Raw genomic sequence first — 23,992 nt, forward strand, 5'->3', positions numbered from 1 at the left:
GTAGATATCGTCGTCGTATATCCCGTATTTCGCGATTATATTCCGTACGAGGGAAAACCACGCGCGATACGCGTCCGGATCTTCGCAGAGGACTCTCTGATAGTCGATTCTTCGACTAAAACGCGTACGGAGCTCAGGTCGTCGCTGTACGAAGGCTGAAGCCCAGTTCTTCCCAACGCGTAACGCGTTACGGTCGCGTAGTAGTCGATCCGCCATTTTCGAACACCACTAAGTCGCGGTAGAAATGATCGCGAATCTAGGTCAATTACGTATCGTACGATGCTCTCCTCTTCGTATGAGGTTAATCTCTGGGTAGGCGATCGGACATCGCGTTTCGCAGGTCGGCCGCGGTGTCGTTCTTGAAGTGTCGTACGAGGCACGTTATAGACTGATGCAGCCTTTCGAAGGCTCAATTTTGGATTAGATCGAAGCGCATTAAGCGCTAGAAGTAAGTCGCTTTCAATTGATTGTCGTACCATTATTGCTTGCAGAGAAAATGGATGAAGGCTGGGTATGTATGAAGGAGCGAGAAAAGTGGCCCGCTCGACCGGGTGGCCCGCTTGACCGGGATCTACGTTATATAATAAACATAAAACATAATTGGACACTCCCATTTACTCTTTGTGGGGTCTATGCCCCATTCGCAGCCCAGATTATCGGCCTTTTGGATGGCCTCAAGCCAGACTCTCTTTCCAGCCATATGTCCGCGTCTCCGGCAAATTGTCTTTGCCGGCGGCAGAGCCCAGGCCTGGGTTGCGGTCTGAACATAGAATGGAGCTGCTAGATACGTCCACGAAGCAGATGCACCAGAGTCTCGCGAGGGATTCATGTGCAACGGCACGTGAACTAGCGCCAACACATCCCCTGCTTTCTGTCCATGCCTTCATCTTCATGTAGAGACCGCTTGAACACACCTTGACGAGCCCTTCCTTCCGGCCACCGAGCGGCTGAAACTTGGTTGAGCACCTAGATTACTCCAGTAATTTCCACTTTCCCCTTCAGGGCCTTAGTCCTTTCACGGCTCACGCAGGAAAGGCCGCCACAAGGCGCAATGCTGGGATCACTGCAGTCTGGGCCTGTGGCTCCTGAGTCGCCAAAGGGGGTTGTCTGAGGACTAGGTATTTAGGCACCGTGGTGCCTCTATGAAGAGTAGCCCCGTTTCGCTTGGGTGCCACGACGACACAGGCGATCTCATCATCTCGTTACGCGTCCCATGCTCAAGCTGGATTACTCGACAAAACCACCTCATGCCACAGCGTCCTCGCGCACACCGTACCTGATTTCGTCCTCGTCATGGACAGCCCCATCCCGCGTCCGGCGATCCGGAGCACGGGGATCGCCATGATCGTCCTCACAACCCTTGTAGCGATCGCCCGCGCAGCTGTAACTTTCATCCAGCATCGCAACGTCACCGGGGAGGACCTCTGGCTCCTCGCCAGCTACAGCTTCTTTCTGGTCGTATCTATCCTATATCTGTACATTGTACCAGCCTTCTTCCGCCTCACCGACCTCGCGGTCGGGGCCATAGAGCCCTATCCAACAGCTGGTGATGACGCGGTCTTCATTCAGAAGGGGCTTTTCGTTGCCTCCGCCAGCCTTTGGTTCTGCCTCTGGTCAGCCAAATTCTCGCTCCTCTTCATGTACAAGAAGCTCGTGGACAAACTGCCGCTGTACCTCAAGCTGTGGTGGGCACTTGCCATTTTCTCTGCGCTGGTAGGTAGTAGCTCCGACCGTTGAAGTCCAAGTATTTGTAACTGATGGTCTACTTCTGTCTTCTAGTCTTTGGTCGGCGCCATGATCACACTGTTCTTGGCCTGCTCCAACATGGAAGCCTGGTTCACCGCAGGCATGTGCTACACGCCCCGCGACATCGTCCACGCGGCGATCAGCATATGGTACGCCTACGCCGTCGATGTACTCACGGATCTACTCAGTATGTCTCCGAAACCCCAACCCATTTGTCCGACTTCTGCTGATAGAAACTGAACCTAGTTATGTTCTTACCCCTCCGACTCGTCCTCAACCTACAGATGCCCTTGTCCAGAAAATTGGGTATCGTCGGCCTGTTCTGTCTGGGCTGGATCTGCATCGCCGCCTCGACTATCCGCGTTACACAACTTGCCAACCCAGGACACCAGCCCACCGTTCCGTGGCTCGCTGTCTGGGGCACGATTGAGTCTGCTATTGGTATGCACCTGGACCATAGAGCTCGCCCCCGCTTTATATAAGATTGAACTAACACCAATTTGTCAACTGTAGCATTCATCACCGTCTCGGGCCCGGGGCTCTATCGTGCAGCTAAACTTTTATCCAAGACCCGCAGGAAGTACTACGTCAACGAAATGTACCACGACTCCAACACGGGAGGAAATTCAAAGCAGGGCGCGAGCCGACTTGGGAGAAGCCAAATACATGACGACTCGGTCCAGCTCCGGTCTCTAGGCGGGACATCAGCTATCACTGCGGCCGCGTCCAACAGTAGCGAAGAGGAGCTGTTTGGCGTTGATAGAGGTGCCATCCACGTTAGAACGGCAGTGACAGTGGAGAGCAAGGAATAATCAGTGCGGAGGCTGTGCAGGTTGTGATATTGGGGCTCGTGAGACGTTGGTTAGCATAGCGGCCGCAGCGCGGAGGTGGTGTGCGAATTCATTGTCTTTGTCTTTGGGTAAAAGAATCTCCGGGCCAGTAAATAAGAGACCCTGCCAGGCTTAAACATAGAAGTCAATCTGTATTTGCTAAATAGGCCATACAATTGGATTAATCGTAGCCGAAGCAACACATCCTGAGACCGCGGAAGAGCCTTCAGCGACCAGCGCACAAGCACCGAAGAGGACGCGCCAACGACGCCTGTTATCGCTTCCTCGAGAGCCCAGTTCGCGTATATCTCGACCAGCAAAGAAGAATCGAGCACGAGAAACAGACAAGGCGGAGTTCCTTCCCAGGAAGAGAACGGCAGAATCAACACTCAAAAGGCCTACGCCGCTTTTGGTGATGGGAGAGCTCACGGTAGGCGATCATGAGGCAGGCCTCAAAATCAGCGTATTTCGACCTCTCCTCAAACACCTCTGAACTGGAAACACTGTTGTATGTGTTCTCCACGCAGGCTGCCACCATGCGTAGGCATACTACAACAGAGAGACCGCCAAAACGCTACGACGACCTGAGGAAACACCGCTACAAGCAGGGTTTCATAAATGCCGTGCGCAAGGAACTGCGCGATCTCCTTGCCCAAGAGCTTGGCGGCTCATCGACTGTGTCAGAGGTTGTCCGCAGGCGCTCCCTTTGCTGGCCATCGATGCCTGCCGGGTTCTACCACGACGGCCGTACGGCAGTCTCATCGCCGCTCTTTGCCGTACGGATATCGGCTCCATAGTGCGCCGGGACGACCATATCGTCGTGCTTTTTGATTACTCCTACCACTGGACCAGGGCACATGCTCTGGCAGATGTTACCGGAGAAGATGCGAAAGTCCAGGCACGCGCGGTTACGAACGCTATTGGACAGTACAACCCAGGACCATTTACTGCTCCTCTACGTTGTTGCAGACAGTCGAATAGAGAACCCGACGGCACGGCACAGCAGCGCCTGGACCTGCCGCTCCTGGAAGCACAGCCAATCAGCACCGACGAGCTTATCATTTCGGGACCACGCGCTACCCCGGTTTCCAATCCGGGGCGACAGCGAGGCCGGCCCGAGACAGTAGTAGATGGGGCAGACAGGGGGCATTCAGTGCGGGATGAGGCACTGTTATACTGGAGTCCCATCTCTTGTTATCGCTGTTGCTGGTCTCCAGGCAAGATAACGTCAATGCCAAGACGCTCCGCGGGGAATTCTGGATAAGCTTGCCGGCCGCAATGCCGAACACTCCAGCTACTTTCAGTCGTTCGGCGGACGTGGTGTGGCCGGTGATGGTGCCTGGATCGGCCCCAGCCGAGGAGTGCGGAACAACATAAGAAGAGCCGATGTCCTTTTGATTTCGTGCAGTTCAGTTCGCAGCAAGGCTCAGACTCTTGACATACGCAACGACAACTTCAAAAGAGTACACGACAGTAATGGCCCTGTCACACCTCGTACTGGCTGCGCTACTGGCCGGCGGAAACGGCGCATCGGTAAGCAGGCCCTGCATTGTTAAAACATCGTTTGAACTGGCAAGGCGAAGCCTGTGCTGACGAACACCTCCTTCTTCCTGGTCCTAGGCCCTCAGCATCGTCGAGGCCAGCGTGGATGACCTCCAGCAGGCCCTCCAATCGGGGAGAATTAACACGGTCCAGCTGTTGGCGACGCACTTGCACCGCGTGGCCCGCTTTGACCGGCGCGGTCCCATTCTCAACTCCATCCCTGTGCTCAATACGGACGTGTTTGCGGCGGCAGAGGCTTCCGACCAGTACCGCGCAAGCCATGGCGGCGCCATCCGGTCTGTCCTCGAGGGCATCCCCTTCACTGTCAAGGACAGCTTCATGGTGACTGGCCTCAAGGTGCATCCGGCTCGCCCGCGTTCCAGAACCTGACAGCCCATGAAGATGCTTTCACCGTTGGCCGTATCGTCGGAGGCGGAGGGCTGGTGATCGGCAAGACCAACATGCCACCCATGGCCAACGGCGGCATGCAGCGTGGCGTCTACGGGCGGGCTGAGAGCCCGTATAACAAGGACTTCCTTGCGGCGGCGTATGGCTCAGGCTCGTCCAACGGATGCGCCGCATCGACTGCGGCGAGCATGGCAGCCTTTGGCATGGGCGAGGAGACAATTCGTCTGGCCGCTCGCCGGCATCCAACAACGGCCTTGTGGCTTGCACGCCCTCCCGCGGCATTTTGTCGATTCGCGGTAACTGGCCGCTATTCCCAATGGCCGACGTTGTCGTGCACATGACCCGCTCCGTCCGCGACATGCTGCATCTCCTCGACGTCCTCGTCGCCACTGACAGCAGTACTACTGGCGATTTCTGGCGTGCCCAGCCCTGGGTCACACTTCCTAAGCCCGAAGACGTCCGGCCACCCGCAGGAGCATCATAAACAAGCCTGATCGCCAGCGACGGTGCCCTCCAGTCGCTTAGAGGCAAGCGAGTCGGCGTACCCAAGATGTACATTGGTGAGGACGACCCGGCTGCGCAGCCTGTCTATGTGCGACCGTCCGTTTGTGCCCTCTGGGACGAGGCGCGCAAGACGCTCGAGTCACTCGGGGCCACAGTCGAGGAAGTCGACTTCCCACTCATCACCAATTCCGAGTCCGAGCCAGCCAGCGTCGCGTGGGAGACCGACTATCCTCTCCCGGGCCCCGGTAGCGATCCCGACAGCCGCGGCCCGGGCGAGCTCGCCCCTTACACTTGGGACGACTTCCTGTACATAGTAGGTGATAACAAGACCTATACGACTCTTGCAGACGTGGACCCCAGCCTCATCTTCCCGCAGCGACCCGGTACGCTGCCAAACCGGTATGGCAACCAGTTCCTGAACCGCACAGAGGTCACTCTGGCACATGAAGCGTTGTCCTCGTCGCATAGATGGTGCAAAATGGCCAGTCCAACATCGTCTTCACTGAGCCGGTTGTCACTGTCCTCCTCAACCGAATCAGCGAACGGCAGGCACTCGAAAAAGTTCTCGGGACTCGAGCCTTCGTGTTCTTGCGATTCAGACTCGGAAACGTCTCCGAAGTCTGCGGTTCTGCGTTGGCTCCGAGCTCTGGCGTTTGCTTCGTCGATGAAACGCTCGCGGTACTCTTTGGCCAGGACTCGAAGGTTCCTGAAGGCGCCAGTGCCTTCGAGCCAAGCTTCAAGATTCCCCGCCAAAGCATAGGCATTGAGAAGCGTAGTGTACAGCCAGGCTTCTGGCCACTCTTCGCAGGTGCGATCGGGTGATGAGCGTATAAATTGAGATACCCGCCGATAAATGTTGCACTGAACGTATACGAGTTGCCATCATAAACCTTCTTCCCCAAGCCACGAGTGAACCGTAGGCTCCATTCAGAACCCTGCTCGCGCTCCACGCAACCCGCCGACAGGGAACCTTAGCGCAGCTCGAGGCTATCGACCCTGGCCCTGCCTGCGTCGCCGGCCCCATCGTACCGCTGCCCGAGGAGGAGACCGCGCTGATAGTCAACCCTTGGGAGGCCCCTCCAGCCAGCATCCCCTTGGGAGGCCCAGAGTTCAAAGCCTGGGGTTCCCTCCAGAGTGGGCCTGGCGGTTGGCTAAAGACTGAACAGTGCTGCAAGCCTGCAACTGCACCCGTTGCTGAATTGACCGGTTCGATACGCTGCTCTGCGAACGCTGCGCTAGGGAGCGGAAGCCGAGGATGCTACTGGAACGCTCTGAGCTCTCATCCGGCACAAGGAGTTCGTCTATATTGTTTTGATTCTCAGTGGTGGCCATCCTCGTCGTCGAACTCACCACCGACTTCTGACATGGCCTCGGTCGCTTCAGTCTGGGGGTGTGAGTTCGCACTCCAGCTCGTGCACGCTAAACCCCCTCAACCTTTCCTTGGCTTGGCTCACCATTAGCAATATCTCAATCAAGCTTTCTCGTCGGCCTCTCTTTGAGGTAGAGCTAATTGTGTTCAGAAAACATCCGAACAATTCATGCCCGCACAAAAAGTGCACAAAGAAAGCGAGCATTCATGAGTCTGTCGTTGGAGCAAGATCCGGGAAGGGGCGACATTGCGGTTTGTACGAGCGGTTGTTGACTGTATCAAGTGTTGATGTGTGATCCGGTCCTAATGCCCTCTCCTTCCCATAGAGCGCCCGGAAGTACATCTTCTCGGCCTCGCCTAGTTTCCACTGGCTAGCGTAAAGATAACCTAGAGGATGAAAAGCCCGATTTGAAGGGCCGTCGCTCCCTTGTACTGTTGAACAAGACTGGATCGCATGTGGTATGAGCCTCTTCTGAAGAAGCTAATATTCGGCTTCTTCTTGTGAAGGAACCTGTGATGCCACACTTTCAACTGCAAGCTCATTCAAGCAACCGTCCCGCTTCTCGTTCAATATGTGAATCGTCCAAGAATGTAGACAACCGTGTATACTGTATCCTTGTGGCTCCTGGAACATGTTTGTAGGTTCGACAAGCCTGTAGTCATGGAGTACACCCATCGCATCGTTGAAGTTGAGCTCTTCTGATAGCTGCTTCATCCACGCGGGGCTGGTTACAAAAAGTGCTTGTTGTGTCTTCGTCCCTCCCTCGCCCCGCCAACACAAAAGTGTCGTAGAGCGTGTAACTTAGCTCCTGGACTAGGGCCACGACAATTCAAGTTCTAAGCCATAGAGAGGAACCAGAAGGACCAGTTGCGTGCTAGGGCCAGATTGGTGGTGGGAGGGTGACGCGGCGCAGATTGGATCTTTGTTTTCCCCTGCCCAGACCAGGCCTCTCGACATGTGTGTTGTTCCATGCCAGTTTGGACCCAGCTCGGAGGCCCTTTGGCTGACAGCCAAGGGGTCCCGCATCATGCACAATGACCGCATCGACAAGCCTGTCCCCATGCCATGGACTCCATTTCCATCCCCCCCTTTGGCCCCTTGCTCGCGGATTTCATGTAGCTGGTTTTCCACTTGAGATTTCCTACCGTTATGAGATCGTCTCGGGTAAACAGTATTTGGGGCATTCGCTGCAGGATTCCATCCACGAGCGCCATTTTCTCTCGATTCCTCCTCACTTGTGCAAGCACAACTGTCGTGCGAGAAAATCCAGATTGCCCTATATTGTCTTCAAGGGGAAAAACTATATATGGTCGTCAAAAGTCGTAAGCACCAAGAGCCCTCTCATTCTGAGTCAGATCCTCAAAGTCTTTAAAAAAAAGAAACCCACGTCCACTTCCTGCCTGCTGGTTGTTCCAAGGATAGGCGAGACGTGCAGCCAGATGCCACGTCATCCCACATCTCTATAGTACCTGCTGTGTTACAAAGCTTGTCTCAAGTAGTCAGCGTCGCCCCCACCTAGTATAGACTTGAAGAGTGAGGTGCCGGGGTTTGGGGAGGCTGCAGGTGGGCATCCCCAGGAACCACGTGGGATGTGCTAGGGACCCGGGCCACACCATCCTAAATCTACCACGTACTAAAAATCCCCGCATCCCTCAATAGATCGTGGCATGCCCCGATCGTGTCGGGAAAAGAGCAGAGCCAATCGGGATGTCGTGCCACACAAGGATCCGACAGGCGGAGAGCCGGGCGTGAGGCAGTTGCCCTAGCTCGTTCAGCCTTAGTAGCGGTCATCATCACGATGACGCTGCCGACGGTCTAGCACACGGATTATTATGATCAGTAAGGTGAGATATACTTGCAGAAAGAAGAAAGCAGTTCATGAGGCTGGCTGGCGCTGACGTCTAGTCCAAGATAAACAGCCGTGGCGAGACAATGGAGACCACTTGGGCTACCATAGATAGCTTAGTAACCCGGTACTCCTTGTGCAGAAACAGGCTCCCTCTTTTTAAAACATCTGTGTCGTGAAGTGTTTACATGATTCGTAAGGGTCGTAAATCGGCAGCGAATGAGAGAGAGAGAGAGATGCGCGTGAAAGAGAGCAGGAGAGAAGGATGCAGCCTCAGAAGGGCATGACGACGATCAAAGAGTGCCCGAGACCGACATAACAAAAGGTCATGTTGAACTTGCTGATGGTCTACCGCCTGTCGTGACCGACTGGCGGCGCAGGAATAGAGGCTGAGTAGGGATTTCCATCGGTGTAACGCGGCCCATCATCGTACCGGTCGGCCCGCGGAGGAGCTGATGAAGACCAGTCGTCAGCCCTCGATCTCGGTTCACGATTTTGGTTCGCTTCCCGGAGCCGCTCCATGCGTCTCTCGTGGCGACGTTGCTTCTCTGACTGCCATTCTCTGACCTCGTGGGTCTTCTCTCTAGCTTCTTTCATCTCTCCCAAGACACCCTTGATGCTCATGAGAGCAATACCAACAGAGGCCGTGTCTTGGAGGATGGCCTTGGTCTTGAGCTTCTTGGCTTCCGTTGGATTCAGGTGCCCATTCCTGACGGCTTTGTGTCTTGCATTGCGGGCATGCGTGGAGCCGTAGACTTCATTGGCTGCGTGGATGGTGGCAACTGTCGCCAAGCCTGCTTTAAGGATCTGCTTACCTTTCATTTTCTTAGCTTGTCTCTCGTCGTCCTCCGAGGTTCCTAAATCACTGCTTGATACAGAACCAGATCGGCCACCCTTTCGGCTGCGGGAGCGGCTGCGCCGACGGTCGTCGTAGTAGTCGTCGCCTCTCCCGCCTCTCATGTAGCCACCACGGGTAGAATGATTGTCGTCATACCGATCATCATATCCTCTGCTCCTGCGGGAAGAGGACCGGCCGTCATCATGCCGGTCCTCGGGACCGCCGCCGAGACCAATTTTGGCCAAGCTTCTTCGAGCACCATTAACAATGCTCCGGCTCCGGCTGCGACGGCGTGGCGATGGAGATTGACTGCTATAGGAGTCATAGCTACGGCGCCGCGACCGCGAGCGAGACCGATCCTTGTTGTCCAGGATTTTCTTGGCACCTAGCGCTCCAAGACCAGCAGTGGCAAGGGCAGCACGGCCGGTCTTGCCCGAATCTCCAGCGGACCGAGAACGAGACCTGCTCCTGCCAGTGCGCCTGTCCTCTTCGATGTCCTTGCGAGAGCCGTTGAGCATGCGGTTGCCAACAAGGCCGCCAATGACAGCCTCCAACATGTGGCGCTTGCTGTGGCCCTTGCTGGGGTCATGGGCGGCATCAATAGTAGCAGCACCCGCGGCCGCGGTGAGGACGCGCTTCATCTTTTCGCCCTTCCAACCGCCAGGTTCCTTGGAGACGCGGAAAGCCTCGGCAGCGCCAGCCACCAAGGAGGCTTTGGCAGCTTTCTGCATTCGATTGGCGGGAGCGTCTTCAGGGCGAGATCGACGAGAGCTCCTCGACTCGACACTTCCGCGGCGGCTTCTCCCTTCAGAACGTCGGTCATCAGAACCTCCGCCCGTCAGGGCTTTGATGGCACCTCCAAGTCCGGCAGCAGAGAGAGCATTCTGCAGGAAGGACTTGTTGCCCTTGCGGCCTCTGGGGTCCTCGTCGTCGTCAGAGTAATACTCGGAAACACGGCCATCGCGGCCCTTGTGCACAATATAGGTGGACTTCTTGTCCTCCTTGTCGTTGTGTTTGTTGTAGTACTCGGCGCCGGAGTAGCCAGCAAAGGCACCTCCCGCCGCAAGAGCAGCCGAGGCGAGCGGGTTGCGCTCGATCCTGCCTGAGCCTTCGTCTTTGGCCTCCTTGCGATCCCATGCCATCCGATATTGGAGCAACACCCCATGCGCGCCAGCAGAGAGTACCCTACCGTGCGTAAGCCAAGCTGCCCGACATGTGCACTGACACGTTCAGGTACAGTTGCCCAGGCCCACATAGCCCTTAGAATGACGTTGAGTGAAGCATGGAGCCCTCTCACGTCTCTCGCACCGGCACGGCTCCGCTGGGCTTGATCATGACATCCACATTGCCATGCAACATTCCTCTTTTCAATTACGACACACATTTCAAGGTGGCATGGATCCCTTCCCAATCAGCATGGTGGAGTCAGTGGACAGGCCGCCGCAGACTTTCAGAGTTGCGAATCTGAGCTTTTTGCCCACCCCAACGGCGTCTCGAATGGCTTTCTCGCGGTGAGCACTCGACTTCTTGTCAGGGATGCAATGCAGCCAATGGCAAAGCACGAAGCCTGCGTTGGCATGTGCTATGGTGGGGAGAGGTGGCGCATGAGCGCCGGAGTCCCTGCAACGCTCGGGTGGAGCATCGAGCGACCAGGCACGGGGAAGCCTCCCGTGCGATTACCACCACCGAACGGCCAGCCGTGCTACTTCCTTGCACCAGAGTCCCGGCATCATTGGCTATCGGAAAGGAGCTGTGATGGTACCATTGTCACCAGTGGATTGGTATCGACTGTGAGTACGGTTCTGCTCGATGTCCTGTTGCCGTGGACGGGTATAAAGAGCCTCCCCGTTCGCGCCGTCTAGTCACATTGGGTCGCAACATGTGGCATGTTTCTGTACCTTCTTGTCCTTCTTCCGGCTCTCCTCACATCACTCGCCTTACAGCTGCGGCACAACATCAGCATGGCACAGCCTAATGATGAGATTTGTATCACCGTCGAGGTCAAGAAGAAAATTGAATCACCAGGTTGCTCGGATACTTCTGAAACAGTCGTACGTCACTACCTCGCCTTTTAACCACGCCATCTAACATTGCCAAGTCTCTTCAGACTCAAAAGGTTATTGCTACTCAGTAGTTCTCTGCTTCTCACAACGAAGCCGACACGTCAAGGCTCAACATGGCCCCAGTCTGGAGTGTCACGACTTGTGCGACTCACACTTCAGGTCCGTACAAACATCAGATGACGAAGCTTGACCCTTACTAACACACCACCAGAACCTCAAGAACAATGCACCCAGGAGGGGTCCAAACGCAAGCTGTAAAGCATGATGTGAATGGCAAAGAATTGTGCGAACTGACTGGCTTCGAACGATGGATGCGACCTGAAGGGGATGATGACAGGTTGCTGCCAACAGAATATATCGCGGTGAGGCTCAAGCCGGTTGGGCCGGCATGATATGCCAGTGCGTTGAGGCGATCCCGGGGGCTGCGCGTTGGTATTTACGCAAAGAGTAGTGCAGACATCCAGCGCCTTTTATCGCATGTCAATTACTACGGATCCGCGACTATTCTTCACTGATAGGCTGTATGAAGTGATTACATGAGCAGCGACGAGAAGCCCCCTCCGCGAAGAACACCCGCGCATGCACAGGATGGAACAATCACGGCACCAGCGCCGCGCAGGCCAGTGTCTGAGGATGGCTTCCTGATAGCCAAGCCTCAGTGTGCAGGGCTGCCTCATGTGGCGGGTCAACCCACGAATCTGAGTACGCACACCTCGTCCGATTGAGACGAAGAAGACTCTCATGCGCATCGAGCTGCTGCTAGGGAATGTGCGCCACTTCTGCAGTAGGAAAGACCGTAGCCCGCGCTGGCCTTCAGCATCATCGTCAACAGCCAGTCAACCTGCCTGACTACCTGACATTGTGAATGGCCCGTCTATCCATGTCCCACATGGACGCATGTCGCCAAGCTCACTGAGGGGCGACTCGTAAGTTATTGGCTGGCCATCTAAAGGTTAGTCGTGTCGGCTGCAGTGTCTCGCTAAGCCTTAAGCCAAGACTTCCTCTGGTTTGGCTCCTCCATGTCACGAAGCTGGCACTGCGTCTTCAGGGATCAGCGTTGTGGAGAGGCACCAAGACAGGGCCTGCTCCCGAGCAGGGCTCTTGCAAGGGCCGCGAGCGATTAGCTGAGCTTGGCTCATGACCCTCCCCTGCCGCCTTGTCTGGACGGAACGCGGAGCACTCCCGCGGATCTTGACTGGGCGCCTTTTCCACACCCATGCTGTGGACCGCTGAGCAAATGTTTAGACTCTGATTACACATGAGCCGTCCTGATCATCCCAGTTGGGTGGACCCTGCAGTGTGCCAACCCAATTGCGGTTCACGGCCAGCCCTGAAGGACTAAGGCGTGGGATCGACCCTGGCCGTGACCGACAGGAGCTGTACGGTACTTGCTATCATGGGGGAATGAGTGCATATGGTCTCGCCCTCATGTCGATCGCATGCAGCTGGTGAGAGCTTGTGTCTGCCTCATGGAGGAGCACTCTACCCTTTTTCGCGCTCCAGAAGACATCCCGCCCGGTGTCTCGCGGATGCTCACTCACAGACTCCGCCATTGAGACATATCTCTACAATGTACCATGACAAAGACTGGCGTTGGTCCTCATTCAGTGGTTGGATTATGCTATGATCCTCTAACGATTACAAGCGACCTGCTGTCCTAACAACCAGTTTCGAGGTCAGATCCTGAGAAGCGGTTTCGGATGCACGAGAGAGTTAAACACCAAGCGGACAATATCACGGCCGAGACTCGCTGCCGACAGCAGCAGGGTCATCTGTGGGAGCCTGTGAACCTAAGCCGAGCTTGATCGCCGCCTTGAAAAGCTCCTTGACGCCGACGTCATTCTGTGCTGACACTCTAAAGTACCCGCACTTGAATGACTGTGCTACTGCCTTTCCTTTGTCTGCTACCTCCCTCCCGTGGCCCATGTCCACTTTCGTACCGGCAAGGATAAGCCCTACCCCCGAGGAATTTTCTCGCACAGAACCTCGGCGTGCTCAAGAGAGGATGAACTCGTAAGCTCGAACGCAATAATGATCACTCGCGGTGCATTACGCTCGTCCGCGCTTTCTTCGGCGTCACGAATGAGTCCATTGTAACCCGGGGCGTCGACAAACTTAATTCGGCATTCTCCTCTGACCACGATATGAGTGTCTTCGATGGTAGGGTCATACTCGGAGGAGGTCAGCCAGAGCATATGCAAGGGGTTAATCGTGACTTACCTCGACGACATATTTGTTATACAAATATCTCTGGACTAGGCAAGTTTTCCCAACAGCCCCGTCCCCCCAAATCTCTATCGTCAAACTGATGGGTGTGTACTGGTGCATGATGGAGCCGCGCGTGGATGAGGCTGGGAAGTGAGCTTGCATACAATGAGAGGCTCAACTCCAATCACTAACCGAGGACGAGCAAGGTAGGGGAGCTGTTGTTGACCAGGCATCTGCATGCCAGGCCATTTTGTGGCTGCACAGGGTTCCTTATATCTCCCAGTGGCCAGTGACCTCGTGGTCCGGGTGAGCTGGTATGGGCCCAAAGACGTGGTGTAGCTCATCAAACTTGACCACGCGCCTGTACATATCAAAGAGAAGACACGTCCCTTGCCAGATTCAATCAGGTCCAAGCGGAGATTGCGGTTCCAGACGGCAGACCGGCCTTACCCGCTTGACCCGGAGCTGCTGGGCCTCCATTACCTTTTTTTTTTTTTCCAGGCTCAGAGTCTCGAGGCTGCAACTACACGGCAGTTCCTCCACAGTTCCGTGTCACTGCAGACGAGCCAGTCACGGCAGCCAGCTTAAGTCGGCGCTATTTTTAGGCTTAGCCACTGGATTGGCCAAAGTGCTGCAGCTCATGGGGCAGCACGTCAAACCCCTGTCCTCGGAGGCGTGATGCTCTCATCCGCCCGCTGCGACTCGGTGGGGCGGCGACAGGACCGGGAATGTCACCCGTGGGCCGCGAGGCGGAAAAGGCAAGCTCAGATGCTGCTGAAGTGCAGAGTGATGGGTAAGATCCGGTGGGAGTCCCCGTGTCTGGCGGCATGCGGGGTCAGTTCGCTTGTCAACTTGAATCTTCTTGGACGTACAAATTGGTCAAGCTGCGATCGTGTCCTTGCACGTGCGTGAGGGAGGGCAATACGCCTAGCCCACAAGATCCGAAGTGGCACGGCAACTGGGCAAACGTGTCGAGGGGCAGGGACAAGACCCGACAGGGATATGCTGGTCGGGTCATATCACCCATAAGCAAGCTGGTTGGTAGCCTGGCGAAGGCTGCCGTGACTCTGGTGCATATGATCCTAGTATGACGCTGGGGGGCCGGAATCAAAGTCACTCGTGTTGGCTGGGACGCTGCTGGGCGACTCCCAGGCTTGTTAAGATGAGCGGTGGTTGCTACTCGGCAGCGTCACTGTCACTGCAGACGAGCCGTTGACCGCCGCCAGCTCGGTACGAGCCTCTAACATCACACAGTACAAAACTACGCTACACCCGCTTTGTTACAGAGTCCTTGGCCAATTGCTCGCATGAATTTTTCTCCTTTCTCTTTGTTGCCATCTACAATACTTTCCTGACCTTGCAGACGCACAAGGCACTGCGAAACGGTAGGTGTCTATGGCCTCACACCCAGTAGAAGGAAGGCTGACTCGTCACTGCAACGTGGACAGCATTGCCCTTCGCAAATCACGCAATAAGTCAACCAGCCTGGTATGGAGCAAGCACCGCTGCTGGGCTCCGGGCTTTCGACGCGCGGCTCCTTCACCTCAGAGACCAGGCTGGATCACGACACCCGGAGGTATGGCGCCTACGTGGTAGTCCTGCTGAGCAGTGAGTCGAAGCCCTCTTCGTGATTTTGGGCGCAGATAGCTAACTGTAGATGATCACAGGCTCCCTGGCAATCGCTGCCGGCCACTGCGGTTGGAACCCGGTTCTTGTCTTCGTCATCAACTCCTTCGCCATCACGCTCCTGATGGCTATACTGCCCTTCGCGTTTGACGAGATCTCTGGAAACCTCAGCGAGTCGCTCGGCAGACTGCTGATGGTGACGTGCGACAATGTTGTCGACCTGGCCGTGAGCATCATCGCGCTCAAGAACAATCAGCTCGAGATCGTCAAGGCATTGATCATCGGCTCGGCTCTGTTGAGAATCCTTCTTGTCATGGGCATGTGCTTCTTCTCAGGCGGTGTTGCCAACATGCGCGACAGCAGTGGCAACGGCGCGGAGCAGTCCTTCGCCCCGGGTACCGCGCAGACGATGACATCACTGCTCGGCCTGTCGGCTGCGACCATGGTATTGCTTGGAGCGGTAAGAAATGCAGGAAGCCGATATTGCTTAGATGCTGACGAGATGTTATGGCACAGCTCGTCACGATAGTCAACTCCGCCACCGACAAAGAGTCCGGCCATCTCACAATCCTCACAGTGTCTCGTGGGACTGCGACGATTCTCCTTATTGTCTACGTGATATATCTCACATTCCAGCTCGGAATGCATCGCAATCACGCTAGTCCCGAGCTTTGCATCAATCCGCCTGCCTCGCAGCACACCGAGGACAACATTGTCGATCACCACCAGGAAGACGGAAATGACGAGGAGGAACGGGAGGAACACATGGGTCTGTGGTGGGCCGGTGTCGTTCTAGTTGTGATGATCACCCTGATTTTCATGTGCGCCGGTTGCCTTGTTAGCAGCATTGATCCTCTCGTCGACCGCGCTCACGTCAGCAGCAGCTTCGTCGGTCTGATACTGATACCAATCGCTGTCAACCCGACCAGAATTTTCAGGGGCATCGTGCTCGCTGTCAGGAACGAGACGGACTCGGTATGCTCTTCTGGACCGACAAGTTGAAGCATGGTCACTAATGGCGCTCTTGTAGGCAATGGACCTTGTCGTCAGCTCCAGCATTCAGATCTCTCTTTTCCTTACGCCCTTGCTCGTCATTATCGGTTGGGGCATGGGCCGAGACATGGATCTCCACTTCGAGGCTTGTAAGTCGCCGAATCATCGTGCCTACATTGGCATTTTGTGATATGCTAACCGTGTTGCAGTCATGATTGTCTCATTTTCGCTGAGCGTACTTGTTGTAGGCTTTGTCCTTATGGACGGAAAGTCGAACTACCTCGAGGGTGCTATGGTATGTACTAAATCACAGCCACGGATGTTGAGATCTGACCCAGGCTTTAGTTGATCGCTCTGTACGTCATCATTGCGCTGGCTTACTACTTGACCTCTAGCGAGGACTCTGGGCGCCGCAAACTTGCGCCGTCGTAGACGGCTTCTGCTAGGGATTTTCAGGACATCTGCCAACACAGCAGAGGGACCAGCCTATCAGCAGACTGCGAATCAAGAGGTCCCAATGCCCGTACACCAGTTTGAGCAGCACTTGCGCGTCTGCTGAGACCTTACAGCAGGAAGCAGCCGGGAACAGCATCAGACCCGGCGCCGCCGCCATTGATTCCTCAGATTGTCCTTCGCAATCCAGAGAGTGTTCCTGTCGGCCCGACCCCCATAGACCCAGCGGCGCTGGGGGCTCACTGTAGAAGTAGACGGCCGGTCTTCGGTGTCTGTAGATAGTTCAGGAGACGTGCTTCTATCTCGACAGGACGGGACTCAGCTGAGTAGGCCCGCGTGTTACCGGCGAGACATGCTAGGATCTCAGCTTGTGAAAATCCCAGGACGCGCACTGAAGTATCCTCAGACATGTATGCACTTTGGCTGTCAACACGCGCGTCGCCAAGCTCACTGAGGCGCGACTAGTGTCCCCAATCATGTAAAGAGGCCGTCTTGACGTCGGGGTTGCGGAATTACCAAGGGCAGTCTGTTGGCCTCATGCTCGCCATGGTATTGGAGTGTCTCACGCTGTCCGCTTGGCAGTGATGTCTGGCAGGCCACCTCGGGGGGCATGCCGCATCGGATGACTCCAACTGAGCATCGGAACTAGGATCAAATTGACTATCCATAACCTGAAGAGCACGCTGACCTGTCGAGACTTGCGAGATGCATGGACATGGCAGTTCCTTCGCAGTCCTGGGCCACTGGAGACAAGCCGATGGCTGTGGCAAGCTCAAGGCCACGCTTTTTTCAAGCCTGGTTACTAGACTGACCACCATGCCAACCCACGAGGCAGCAATTCACTCCTTGCAACCCGAGACAAGACCCTCTTCTCCTCTCACTGGTCATTTGGGAGGTGGGTTGTGCTTGGTGCAGTTCGTCGCGACTGGTGGGGCGGCGTCAGGCAGGGGTACGCCGTCCGTGGGCCGCGAGGCTGAAAAGGCAAGTCCAGATGCTGCCGACGTCATGCGAGGCTGGGCGGCTAGGCCTGTGGGTACGTCGCACTGAAGTCACTCTTCGAGCGCAAGCACGGGCGTGGGCCACCCTAGTGGCAGCACGTGTGTGATGGGCAAGACCCGGGGAGGGTTCCCGTGTCTGCCGGGATGCGGCATGCTGGGGTACCCTGCACGTCTCAATGAGGGATGTGCAACGACAAATGGCCAAGGCTGCAGAGCGTGCTCTCGTGCAGACAAGTATCGAAGTCGCCGGTCCGTCCACTGCAACCCCGGCATATGACATCCCCGGTCAAGGGCAGAGGAGGACGGTCGATTGGACTATGAGCCAATACAGCAATACATGTCTTCCCCCTGAAGGCGAGTGAAGTGATCAGCTGTGCTTGGTATGCAGGTGACCTCACCCGTGCGATTGCTGTACCGTTGCATGGCTTGAGCGGTAGGAAAGCTGGGTAAGCCTCGATCCGATAGCAGTATCGACGTACTCACTGCTGCAGGGGTGTCAACGGCGCGACCAAGGCGCAGTGTCATGACAAGGTAAGGGCTCTTGACACCGAGGGATGCGATCTTTGCAAGTTGGGCTGGGCCATGCAAGGCCACTATCGCCGAAGATTACCATGCAGAAGAGGCACAAGATCTGAGGGATTCGTGGTGGATCAGTGCAGGCGCAGGAAGGGGTGCGTATCTCTGCGGCGCGTGCGGTCTGGCCTTGCAGGCCAGTAGCCAATCGGTTGCTGGCGTTAGTCAAGACTCGGGTCCGCCTCGCAAGTCATTTCCACACCTAGGGCGGCCCGACAACAAAAGTACTTCCGCGGCTCATGTGCTGTGGCAATGGCAGGACTCCTGCTCACAATAGCTGCCTGGGCATGGCGCAGCCTGACATCCTGCATGAACCATGCTGATCCCAGTGAGCAGACCCCTCTCACATGTATAAAATCATCACTAGGCCCTCTCCTCCGCCCACGACTCTTTGGCAAGAACGACGACCTCTCGAAACCTTCTCAGACAGCAATCATGACCTCTCCTCAGGTTGAGACAACTCCTTGCCCAGAGCCATCAACCGTCACGACAAACACACGCAACTCATCCCGCAAACTCTATTTCGCGGTCGAGATACGGCAAGATGATAAAGCCATCAATTGGATCAGCTGCAAAGACGAAAGCGACAGAACGGCGTTCTTCAAAGTATTTCCTAACCCCGTTGTTCCTTCGCACCCCTACTCTTTCATAGCATATTTTGTATCAGAGAATGAGAGCGGGTTCGAGATCCTCCACCGGGAGGAGAAGAATCGTAATGAATTCGAACGGAAGGGCATAGGCAAGAAGCACGGTGTAACGAAGCCCGACTGCATTTCTAGCTTGTTTCCGACTCCGCCAAAGCCATTGAACTGCGGCGCCCTTTTGAAAAGTCTGCTGTCAAGGCCCGAGTGCAGTGCCTTATTGGAGGAGCAAGACGTATCAGCCTGCATCGCCCTTCTAGCACGTCTAATAAGAGAGCTTCCAGTTCGGCCAGAGGAAGACGAATTGGCCTAAGGTAGCCAGCCCACCTGCGACACAACATCGAGAGATTATTTTTTGTCCTGTAGTAATCGAATATTTTCATGTCTTGTTCACATGGCGCCCTCCGAGTGAAAAATTGTTTGAAAAGCTCATTCGTTCACGAACCTGGACACCACACGTGGAAACGATGCAACTCAATATACCCACGAGACTCAAGAGCCCCCTTTGGACTGCGCTACAATGTCTGGACCGTCGTAGCACAAGACGACGTCCGTTTTGAGCGAAGAGGCTCCTGGTGACATCCCGCGTAAGAGCTCGACGAAGTTCCACGTCCACTGCGAGCCCCGGCAGATCACGTCCCGGGCCAAGGGCAGAAGAGGACGGCCGACTGGACGATGAGAGCCAGTGCAGCCAAGGGTTGCATGTTATTGCAAGAAAGCACTCTGTCTGCGGGTACACAGTGAGGTCATGTCGACGAAGCCGCTCTCAGGAGCCTTCATATCAACCACCGAAGCTGGCCCTGGGGAGATCGCTGAGGCGGAGGTGCCATGGCCTGGGCCGTGTCTCAGCGGCTGCCTTCGACCGGCTCATCCAGGGTACTGCTTCCGATGCTTCACTACTGCCATACGCAACTAGCACAAAGCTGCGAAATCGGCTCGCTTTCCACTGCAGCCGAAATGTCTCTCCTGCTGTGGCATAAGCCCAGCCTTACTGGGGACACAGCGGGTGCTCCTCCGCAGTCTTAGACCCTCGTCCCAGGGTTGGCCCGTGTGTACATGCGCCAGGAAGCCACGCTGTCAGGCCAAAGCCAGAGGGTGTGAGCATGATGGAGCTCCTGTGACGAGGTCCCTCGTAGCCCCCATGACTGGGCCGCAGCCACGCGCGGCCTCACCGAGTGGACAAGCCAAGCTTGACCCTGAAGCATACAACGCAATACGACCCAACAGTGGTTGGTCTGCTGCACGACCTGACGGCGAGCCTCTCAGATCGACCAGCGGTGAGTGCTTGCGTTAGCAATGGCTACATCTCGCGGTTCTCGACTGGCTCGCGCGCCGGGGATGCAGGGGTAGATGCCGTGCAGCACGAAGATACGCAAGGCTCTTGTGGCGTGATGGCCGCACATCACTATCAGTCACTCATGCACGAAGGGCCAGATCAGGTAGTAATGCGTGTCACTCTTGCGAGCTGTAGTAGCTAACAAGAGCCATTCCCTGTTACATTGGTCGTTGATTGTGTCCCGGACGCAGACCGGCAGCCTCCCCGGCGACGGCTGGACTGGACCCTTGTACACGATCATGCCTGTTAGTGCGGTACTGTGAGAGCCCTCCCTGTTAAGCCTTGTACTTTGCCTGACCGACCTCTTTTCCCAGCCTCGTTATGCCTTCCCCTGAGGGCAAGTTGAGCAATCAGATGTCCTTGGCATGCACCGTGCATAGCTAGAAGGCTGGACACGCCTCGGGACGTATCCGCCCATCCCGAGCGCGTGTGGATCAAGACAGGATCCCAGCCGAGAACATAGCTGTGCTTGCGTGGTACGTCTCCTCCTGCTCTAAGGCACGCAAGCAACCTCGCACAAGTCCTTCCAGAGTTTTAGTATTAAAGCCATGCACGTCTGGGAAGAAGAATCTCCCACATCCACTTGACATCTCATCTTCCGAACAACAACGCTTTTGTCCCAGTCTTTTCTCACCTGCCTCGTCGGAGCTTGCCTGCACACCAACGCCATGACGGTAGTTACACTCACCTTGGCCCAGTATGACCGCAAGTGGAGAGGGAAACCTTTCAGATTCTGGCGACCAGTCCGAGAATCGCTCAAGGGTGACCGATCGGAGCCAGAACTCGGCATGCCTCTGATTCCTAGCGAAGAAATGTTTGGTCCCGAAAGGACGGCAAGGTACACTATTGAGTATGCTGGAGGCCGCACTCTTCTACAGACGCCGTTGCAAATCCTTGTCCGGGAGGTCAAACATGCTCCAGGAGACCCTGCGAGCCGCAAATTCGCACCAAGCAATCCGGATCAAGCGAAGATGATGATCAAAGATCATTACAAAATGCACAAGGAAGCCTGGGCGAAAGAGTTTAACCCCGCCTCAAAGGCCATCCTGGCTGCCCTCGAGGATGAGAGATACAGGGAACACAAGCGGGCATTGTCGGAACTGTTGGAACTCATGGTCAGAATCGGTAAGTGGACATGTCTTCTTGCGGATGTCAGGTGATTGACAAGCCACAGCGCACACAGCAGGACGCCCGTCCTTTGAAATCTCACGGATCCCTGGAGACACGCCTGTGCCCGACGCAGAACTGCAGTATGTGGCATACGAGGACGATGTCATCCAGCAGGCGCAAATCATCACCCATGTAAATTCGCTCCTGGTGGCAGATAAGAGCCACGTTTCCCTCATACCGATCATTCAAGATCCCAGCCCCGAGATGCAGGATCTCGCGAAATTGATCTACAACGGCCTCAAAGCAGTGGTCGAATTATTCTGGACAAATGGCGAAGAGGTGAGTCGGTGGGGTGGATACGTATTTAAACCCAGCTAACTTGAGTACAAGGCAAATTTGCAATTCAAATGGGTTCAAGAGCCTCAACGGGCTCTGGAAATGCTCAGACTTGAAATAGAGTGCACGGCAAGCAAGCCAAAAGTGCATTGGGGTATTTCTGGACTTCTGAACATGTTTTAAGTTGCTGAAGGAGGCGACTTCCAGGACATTTCCGCCGCGTCGAAGACCGACAGCCGGCACGCCTTCAACAGGCAATTTTCAAAGGAATCCTTCAACGAAGAAAGTGCGTTTCAATTATCAATAAAGTACCATTTCATAGAATCCTAGCATCACTGAATCCAACGTGCATGGTTCCAGCATCTCCGTGGTTGCTGCTGGAGACGTGCTCTGCAGAATCAAGCTTGCTGCTGCCTTTGCTGCGTCTTCAGGAGCCATCCCGACCCCGTTGCTGGTGCTGGTGCTGTGGCTGTCGTGTTTCTGATCGTGTCATCGACGATGCAAGGCTGAAATCCCGTGCATGAAAGGGGGTACCGCTGTGATGAGAAACCGTTGGACCAACACTGAGACCATGGCGTAGCCCGAAGACACGCAAGGCTCTTGTGGCATAATTGCCGCACATCACTATCAGTCACCATGCACGAAGGACCAGATCAGGTAGTGATGCTCCTCTTCTTGCGAGCCACGGTCGTTAGCAAGGGTGCTTCCTGTTGCATTGGTCGTTGATTGTGTCTTGGAAGCAGACCCGCAGCCTTCCCGGGGACGGCCGAATTCGCCCATGTACGCGATCATGCATGTGGATGTATACGCCAGAAGCCTCCTGCCAAAAATGCCAGCACACCTTGGGCCGCATGACAGGGATTCCAACAGCTTCCAAGTCCGCAGAGTCGAGGCAGCCATTGCACTGCTGGCAAAGACCATGTTTTGGCGGGTCAGTCCCTGATGCCCTGTTCTTGGCTGGAGAGCCTGACCTGCTATCGTACTGCATGGCGCTCGTAGTTTGATGCAACCGCCCTGCAGCCTCATTGAACCACTTCAGGGTGCCTCGCTTGTATCCACTGGGGCGCGCACCACTCTTGGCACAAGCCAGGTCCTTGAAGCCCGACTCTCGACACAAGTGTCTGGCTCCGATATAAAGGCAAACCGCTGCTCAGGCCCATCCGGAGATGGTCTTCCCTTCCTTCCTCACACTTTGCGGAGCAAACCACTGTAGCACGCGCGGCAGAGTCAGCAACAAGAACAGCGCTAGAACACCAACAAGAACACCACAGGAACACCAACAAGATCACGAATAAGAACACCAACTTGTCTCTTTTATCCTGAGGGAAGCATCATACAGGAGAGGAAAGATGAACGACCAGATCAGCGACCTGCTGCCGAAGTTTTGCGAGAGGATGAGCCTGGTTGAGGCAGAGAACGCACACGTGGATTATGTTGAACGGCAGCGGCGCTTGGATCAGCTACAGCAGCAGTTGACCAAGGAGCAGAACGAGGTGGACGAGGCGCGAAAGCGGTTGATCGACGACCAGGAGCGGTTGGACGAGCAGCGGCGGGACGAGCAGCAGCAGCGGTCGATCAAGACGCAGGAGCAGCTGTTGGACGAGCAGGAGCAGCGGTTGGACGAGGAGCAGCAGCGGTTGGACGAGGAGCAGCAGTTGGACGAGGAGGAGCAGCGGTTGGAGGAGCAGGAGCAGCGGTTGATTGAGAAGCAGGAGCAGTTAAACCAGGAGAAGAAGCGGTTGAAGGAGGAGCTTGATACAGTAGCGAGAAGGCAGACAAATGGCTCGGAGGAGCATTAACTCCATAGCAATCATCACCTTGCGCGTCTCTCGCCATCGTTTTTGACTTTCAATTCATCGCATGTGGGGCTGACTGCGCGGCTGCATGCTTTGAGCGAGGTTGACAATGTAGATTGTCGATTCAATTTATGAAATGAGTGAATACAAGAACGCACCTGTATGAGCTTGCTTTTCTGGAGAAGTTTCCGTGGTCACAGCCCGTTGAAGGCACGCTGAGTTGTTTAACACATCTGCACATCCGCCGAGGAGTCACTCTCCAGCCAAAGCCAGTGTTTGAGCAGAACGGAGTTCTTTCAACAAGTTCCGCGGTCAACATGACTGCGTCGCAACCGCAGGGCCTCAGCAGAGTGCATTGACGTCCTGTACCGCAGTCACCGAAATTCACTGTTCGGAGGTCCCACCGGCTGCAGGCGAGCCAGCGAGCCGCAACTTCGCGCCAAGCAGGCAAGTCCGATGGAGAAGCACCCGTCAAGCCTGATGGCATGGCTGTATCGCTGACATCTCTCGCCGCAATAGCCGCCTTTCTGAGAAACATCCTGCAGCTACCCCCTCCACCAGTGCTTTACCACATGTGATCGGCCAGGGCCATCCGCGCATCATGCAGGGAGGCGCCGTGATCCAAGACACGCAGCCTATCAGGAGTTGAACGTGAAATCAGCGGCATGGTAGCGGTTGCCCTGTCTTCCTGCGTCTTGACCTTGCTCTCCAAGTTCGACCTACTACCTCGTTTGGGTTAGCCAGATTTGATGTGGCGGTTGCACCGGGAGGACTG

General features: G+C 55.6%; 7 protein-coding genes across 7 annotated transcripts; 5 read left to right on the plus strand and 2 right to left on the minus strand.

The window, feature by feature from the left end:
* The first annotated feature begins 1,063 nt into the window (after positions 1 to 1,063).
* Positions 1,064 to 2,771, plus strand: B0I36DRAFT_332652 (uncharacterized protein). The gene is made up of 4 exons (XM_046155146.1): positions 1,064 to 1,713; positions 1,780 to 1,933; positions 1,993 to 2,187; positions 2,260 to 2,771. The coding sequence occupies exons 1-4, from the start codon at positions 1,294 to 1,296 to the stop codon at positions 2,556 to 2,558; spliced, it is 1,068 nt and encodes a 355-aa protein (XP_046008742.1). The 5' UTR covers positions 1,064 to 1,293; the 3' UTR covers positions 2,559 to 2,771.
* A 1,281-nt stretch (positions 2,772 to 4,052) lies between these two features.
* B0I36DRAFT_367072 (amidase signature domain-containing protein) lies at positions 4,053 to 5,852 on the plus strand (the record flags this gene model as incomplete). The annotated part of the gene is made up of 5 exons (XM_046159405.1): positions 4,053 to 4,109; positions 4,197 to 4,475; positions 4,502 to 4,822; positions 5,044 to 5,460; positions 5,517 to 5,852. 5 exons carry the CDS (start codon positions 4,053 to 4,055, stop codon positions 5,850 to 5,852), a joined length of 1,410 nt encoding a protein of 469 aa, XP_046008743.1.
* Positions 5,853 to 6,697: 845 nt separating this feature from the next.
* On the minus strand, positions 6,698 to 7,274 carry B0I36DRAFT_417290 (uncharacterized protein). The gene has a single exon (XM_046162107.1). It carries the CDS (start codon positions 7,112 to 7,114, stop codon positions 6,881 to 6,883), a length of 234 nt encoding a protein of 77 aa, XP_046008744.1. The 5' UTR covers positions 7,115 to 7,274; the 3' UTR covers positions 6,698 to 6,880.
* Positions 7,275 to 12,683: 5,409 nt separating this feature from the next.
* B0I36DRAFT_332659 (uncharacterized protein) lies at positions 12,684 to 13,680 on the minus strand. The gene is made up of 2 exons (XM_046155147.1): positions 13,368 to 13,680; positions 12,684 to 13,318 (listed from the first exon to the last, which is right to left on the minus strand). The coding sequence occupies exons 1-2, from the start codon at positions 13,515 to 13,517 to the stop codon at positions 13,103 to 13,105; spliced, it is 366 nt and encodes a 121-aa protein (XP_046008745.1). The 5' UTR covers positions 13,518 to 13,680; the 3' UTR covers positions 12,684 to 13,102.
* A 1,165-nt stretch (positions 13,681 to 14,845) lies between these two features.
* Positions 14,846 to 16,406, plus strand: B0I36DRAFT_367074 (calcium/proton exchanger; the record flags this gene model as incomplete). Its single annotated transcript, XM_046159406.1, has 6 exons — positions 14,846 to 14,963; positions 15,023 to 15,426; positions 15,498 to 15,956; positions 16,012 to 16,123; positions 16,184 to 16,269; positions 16,320 to 16,406. The coding sequence occupies 6 exons, from the start codon at positions 14,846 to 14,848 to the stop codon at positions 16,404 to 16,406; spliced, it is 1,266 nt and encodes a 421-aa protein (XP_046008746.1).
* Positions 16,407 to 20,643: 4,237 nt separating this feature from the next.
* B0I36DRAFT_367075 (uncharacterized protein) lies at positions 20,644 to 21,905 on the plus strand (the record flags this gene model as incomplete). The annotated part of the gene is made up of 3 exons (XM_046159407.1): positions 20,644 to 21,100; positions 21,150 to 21,424; positions 21,744 to 21,905. The coding sequence occupies 3 exons, from the start codon at positions 20,644 to 20,646 to the stop codon at positions 21,903 to 21,905; spliced, it is 894 nt and encodes a 297-aa protein (XP_046008747.1).
* An 865-nt stretch (positions 21,906 to 22,770) lies between these two features.
* Positions 22,771 to 23,220, plus strand: B0I36DRAFT_367076 (uncharacterized protein; the record flags this gene model as incomplete). The annotated part of the gene is made up of 1 exon (XM_046159408.1): positions 22,771 to 23,220. One exon carries the CDS (start codon positions 22,771 to 22,773, stop codon positions 23,218 to 23,220), a length of 450 nt encoding a protein of 149 aa, XP_046008748.1.
* Positions 23,221 to 23,992: the final 772 nt, after the last annotated feature.

This window comes from Microdochium trichocladiopsis (genome assembly GCF_020744255.1).
Source record: "Microdochium trichocladiopsis strain MPI-CAGE-CH-0230 chromosome Unknown B0I36scaffold_9, whole genome shotgun sequence".
Lineage (NCBI taxonomy): Eukaryota > Fungi > Ascomycota > Sordariomycetes > Xylariales > Microdochiaceae > Microdochium > Microdochium trichocladiopsis.